General features: G+C 35.3%; 1 protein-coding gene across 1 annotated transcript; it reads right to left on the minus strand.

Moving 5' to 3' along the window:
• Positions 1-2757: 2757 nt before the first annotated feature.
• LOC137941982 (protein CHLORORESPIRATORY REDUCTION 6, chloroplastic) lies at positions 2758-5341 on the minus strand. The gene is made up of 4 exons (XM_068787632.1): positions 5059-5341; positions 4183-4308; positions 3515-3732; positions 2758-3393 (listed from the first exon to the last, which is right to left on the minus strand). The coding sequence occupies exons 1-4, from the start codon at positions 5258-5260 to the stop codon at positions 3187-3189; spliced, it is 753 nt and encodes a 250-aa protein (XP_068643733.1). The 5' UTR covers positions 5261-5341; the 3' UTR covers positions 2758-3186.
• Between the last annotated feature and the right edge of the window lie 538 nt (positions 5342-5879).

The following is a 5879-nucleotide window of genomic DNA, read 5'->3' on the forward strand; positions in this document are numbered from 1 at the left end:
GAGTCCAATTACAATTAAACTACCTTTGTCCCAATTACACCCAAACTCTAACACTTAAAGATAAATCCTAGCATAATTAAATAACCCAATATAAATAGAAGACTAACATGATTAAAATACCTTTAAATTGAAATTCTTCTATGAAACCTGCTTCCGTAATAATTTTGGCTCTGTAAAACTTCTTGTTGTGTAAGACTCACCATGCCACCTCACGTGATCATGGTCGGTCCCACCAGCTCGTGTGATCATGGTCGGTCCATATCTTATGGGATTGGGCCCATCTTCCAACAAAGCTCGAGCATAGATCAAGTAAAAACTAAATTGGCTTGGTTGGCTTGGTGCCACCCCTAGGTAGGAGTAAGTTTTATGATGATGATATCATTGTAGGGTAGATATTATTATTATATTTAATTAATTATACGTATTTGTCAGTTTTAATAAGACTATAATGTATCTTATTTTTGGGTCTATCAGTTAAAAGGAAACTATAAGAAAAAAACATAAATGGAATTCATCTTAAAATATTTGAGCATTTTGCTAGTTTTAAGGATAAGAATTTTTGATCCTAATGTCACTCATCTCACATATAGTTAAGACTATACGAAATCGGGTTTGTTATTGTTCACATCAGAATCAATTTGAAAAGTATACTATTATAATTTTTTGTGGTATAAAATAATTATTGGACAATATTTTTTGGTGTTGGCAAAAAGCATTAAGAAATTAGTTCTCATTTAGTTATTTCTTTTGCGGTACAAAAGTAAGAATTTATTAAAAAGAATTTGTTATTCAAGAAAGTTTTTTAAATAGAATTTTAGTCAATATAAAAATGAATGACCTCTTAAGGTTCATTTGGGTTATTTAAAAGGGAGGAAATAATATTATCCAAGTATTATCTCAATCCAGGGTTTTATTTGAAAAGAATATTGAAGACTGTACAATGTCAGGTCTTGTGAGTGCCTCTCTACGAAAATCTTATTCAATTTGGACTTCAAATTCAAGGCAATGAATTGATTCAACTTCAACTCATCCTTGGGTGTGAGTGTAGATGAGTTCAAGTCCACTGGAAAACAAATTCTAGTGTTATTGCCCCAAAATAAAAAATATGATATAAACAAGAGAATAAGTAACTTTTTATAATATACTTAAATAGAACATATACTTAAACAGATAATTAACCAAAATAAACATTGTTACTACACTTATAAGTGATTTAATGTGTAGTATTAAAATATATTTATATATTAAATAATGAAATACTATATTATATTAATTAATGATTACAGTTTATAATAAATTAATATAATAATTATGTGCAACTAGAATAAATTATAAAAAATAAAAAAGTAAAAAATAATAGAAGTGAATATAATAAATAAATAAATAAATTAATTGAACTGAATAAATAAATAAAAATATTTTATTAATAATAGAAGATTAATTTTTTACTTACTATTAATTAATAAAATATTTTTACAAAATAAAATTAATTAGTTTAATTAATTATTAAAAATGAGATAACTAAACCAAAATAATTGATCAAATGCTCTCTTTAACAATATTTTAATTACCAATCTTAAATTTATAATTTAATATAGTAATAAAATTAATGAATATAATAAATAAATAAATAAATTATTTTATTAATAAACTAGGATAAAATTTTCATTGTGTAAGAAAATTTTCTTACTCCCAGATCAGTAACAAATTTATTTGGTAGCCTTTAAACTCTGCAGCCGGAGAGATTATTGTTTTACATGGTTCTTTGTAAATTTATTTACACATGGGAGGTGACCATAGAAATTATTTCGAAGAACTTGTTTTAAGGTGTTGGTAAAGCAAGTAAAACAATTTTGATTGATTTGTTTACTCCTATTGCTTGGATGCGACGAGTTTTTATCCCATGCATCGGATGATCGATGCTATACAACTAACATAATTTGCCAAGGACAAAATCATAGTGAATCATCAAGTTTAGAGTTCATCTGGGAAAGAAATAAAGTGACAACAGCGTAAGAGGCAGATGCCACAACAAGATTCGTATTAATTCATAGCTTGATTTTCCATTACAGATTTGTAAGAACTAGAACTAAGATCTATTTGCCCCAACGAGAAATTTAGAGAAAAAAACAGAAGACTTGGAAGGAATTTAAAAAAGGAAAAAGAAGAAACCAAATCAATTATCGTCATCAATAGCAGACGCACCTTTTCCAGAACTTGTACCAGCTTTCTTCCAAAACCCAATTTGCTTAACTCCTCATCGTTCCTCATAGCGAGTTATATGTGTCTCACGATTCTCGTCTTCTTGTTATCCCTAGAAGCGTTCCCCCACAAGCTCCGCATGAGATGTTAATTTCATTGAAGCCGAATGAGAAAATCGAAGTCAGATCGAAATAGATTTGAAGAAATCGACGCCAAAATATCAAAAATAGAAATCGAAATGGGGGAAAGGTGAGGGAAACAAGAGGGAAATATTTTGGGGGAAAAGAGAGTAGCGACAGGGAGAAGGGAGTGGCATGCCGAGAGGGAGGAGAGTGAGGCCGAGAGGGATAAGAAAGCAAAGGAAGAAGAGAGCGGGCGAAAAAAAATATTCGGGAAAAGAAGGCCAAGAGAGAGGGAGAACAGAGTGCAAATGAGGAAAAACTTTTCGTCGGGGGAGGGAACGACGCATCCCACACGATGCTTCGAGTGAATGATTTAAAAAATTGGGCTAAAACACGATTCCACGATTTTTGCCTAAGAAGATTACTTGTGTGATTCAAATGATACTTGCGCTCATTCACCACAAACAGCCTAATCGAATGAACTGAGAAACGTGGGCGAAGAAAATGGATACTTAGATTGTTCTTTTGTTCCTCATTTCTTATACAACGCATGAAACCTTGTTTGTCACTCTTATCCACGCATGATCACCCACAATTCACTCCGTGGTAGAGAAAATCTGAAATATGCAAGTGTTTTACAAAGGAGCAAGCAAAATGCTCCTTTGATGGTTGTCAAACCACATCAATGTGCATCCATGTTTTGAAAGAGTCTCTGTCTTGCACCTTGTGGTCAAGAGTTTCTTCATCACCCTAATCATCTCTTTATTCCTTGAATCATGGTTGACTGCATGTAAATCCAAAAAATGTATGTTTCTCACACTATCCGTCATCGATGAGTACCAGAGTTGCAGCAATTCTAAGTTCAGGAAGGGAAATTTGGGTGTTTATCGATCAAGTCATACAAATCATCTCCGATACCAAATCCGAGCATCCTAGCCATGTCACTGGTTTTCAACCTGGGCTTTGCAATTTTATGTTGCTTCAACCAAGGATAAACAATAAATACTTTCTTCATCACAAACAACTCCAAGGCCTCTGGATTGAACACGACACCCATTCTCATACTCATCTGCCAAATAATATAGACACAGATAAATTGAACTGTTTTCTTACTTGTTATAGTGCCTGGAAGTGTTGAGTACACACAGCAAAAGGATCAGCTCTGACTTTTGATTCAGCAAAGGGCATACCTGATGAGGAACCAACATTGCTGCATAACGTGCAAGCTCCCCAGCTCTCCAGTCTAGAACAACAGGCAGCCATGGGAAACAAGCATCCAGTCGTACAAACCACAATCTTATGTCAGGGAATTCTGATAATTCACGAGGATCGTTTGGGTCTTCGCGCTCATAATCTATGGTAAATCCAACTGTATGCTCCAAAAGCTCTTTAACTTTTGTAACAGCATCTGCACAATTTTGTAAAGACCATATTGGATTTTTACTTCTGAAAAGCCACAAATTTCTTGAGCAGAGAAATGAGGAAATTTTCACTAAAAGTGATTCAATAGCTTGCTTTTGGTTGAGCAATTGGCATCACAAAAAAGCATCATCTCCAACTGTGGGCAATTTAGCTCATATAATTGGAGGAAACTCCAATTCAAGCAGCTACAATCTTATTCCACAAAAATAATGTCTTTTCATCAGAAGCCAATCACCACAATATTATTATTTTCATATTTTTTCCACAGAGATGGTTACAAGTAGTTTGTGAGCACAGTGTTTACATTCTCAGGCAGATGGCCCGTATAAATGAGTTGAAACAACAAATTATGCCCGAAATCTGATAAAATGTGGTAAACCAACAACAGAGCAACTGTCAGGAAGGGAAACAATACATTTCATGAATGAGGGCTCACCTTGGGAGATATTATGTGCTATTTTGTGAACAGGAGATAAGTCAAGACCCCGAATTGTATCATTGTTGATTAGTATTTCAAATCTGCCCTCAGCTGGTGGTAGGGGCTTTGCCACTTTTGGATTATCTGTTCACTCAAATAAGTAAATGTCGTGCTTTTCAAATTTGACAAACACTGATATCAAAACGATGAATATGTTCCAGTTAAATGGAGCCTTATCTTTTTCCACAAACCATACTCCTAATAATCATGGAGTTCCAGGAATAAACCTGATGATATGTTGAAGAACAGAGGCACATGCAAAAGCTTTTAGGGGGAAACTGAAAACAAAAAGGGCCGAAGTCCATGAGGAGGAATAAGAATATTTTCATTTCACCTAGATGTTTTCAGCTGTTTAAAATGTAGGTTGTATCGTCAAGGCACATGAAATAGAGGAAGGAATAGAGGGGACAACAGGAATTAGAGGAAGACCGAATGGAAGCAGAGGGGAAGATCGACTTAAGAGAAGCAAAACTAACAATGAAACTGGATGGAGCACAACGGAGGAGGATTAATGCGACATTCCAGCGTTCGCAGAACCAATGCTCGAATGGACAGTGATAATGTTCTTGAATGTACATGACAGGTAGCTAAAGAATGAAAACTTAGATGCTAAGCAGGTCTATAAACTGCGATATCAACTGGCTTGTCTTACAGTTGATTCAACAAGAAATTCCAGAATACGTTTACAGTTATCCAATTCCGTTTCTAATACTTACTTGAGAAAGAAAAATGCCCCAGTTAAGTCAGAGTTGGAAACTTTTAGTCTACGGAATTCAAAGTATCTACAAGAAAAGTAGGATAAAACTGGATGACGATAACAACTGTAACAATTACCATCTTCTAAATCTTCGAGAGACGGGTCGAAGTTGCCAGAAGGATTGAATGCCACAGAAGCTGCAACGTCCCTGGCCCAGAACCGCGAATCAGGGAAAGAAGACAATGTCATAGTTCTGAAGGAAACGCACGAATTTGTTTGGGAGGGTGCCCTTCTAGGTGAACACGAGAAGAAGGGAAAAAAAACGCCAGCCGCAGCCATGGGAATTTTGTCTCAGATTCTCGGTAGGCCTTAAAAAAGGTGGTCGTGTTTTTCTTTATCAGGCTTATCTTGTCTAATAGGCCTAGCGCTCTCTGAAAGGATCGTAGCCTACGGTTCAAAATCATCAATACCCGATTTACTAGTTTCTACGACACGTATGATGTTTAAAATTTTGGAGGATAATTTATAAGAGTCGCTACATTGGGGTTAACGGATTCAATGGTAGAAAACTTCCAGATGATTCGGTGATGGTATGTATCATTGTGATGTCAAACTAAAAATATAAATGAAAACTATAAACAATGCAAGGAGGAGAAAACAGAGCGGAATCCCCCTCCCGTTATTCTGCAACGGAGAGGCCTCTGCCCCCCACTGCATGCCAATAGAGCAAACGGGAAGAGTGGACTCAACCACTCTCGTCCCCCTTGAGAAAGGATGAGAGGGGCGCCTTTAGTGTTAGAAATATAGGAGAATTTATTGGATCTGTCGATCAGGTTCAGGTCATTAGTTTGTTGAAACGTGTGAATCAACTGTCTATTGATTTCTGCCCCTCGTTTTTTGTCTTTTTTTTTTGTTTTTCTAATATTAGGCAAATGAAAGGCTAGCTCTCTAGTCTCCT

This window comes from Aristolochia californica, unplaced genomic scaffold (genome assembly GCF_029961685.1).
Source record: "Aristolochia californica isolate CCGP_79_NKW_82.1479 unplaced genomic scaffold, dmAriCali1.0.hap1 SCAF_9, whole genome shotgun sequence".
Classification (NCBI taxonomy): domain Eukaryota; kingdom Viridiplantae; phylum Streptophyta; class Magnoliopsida; order Piperales; family Aristolochiaceae; genus Aristolochia; species Aristolochia californica.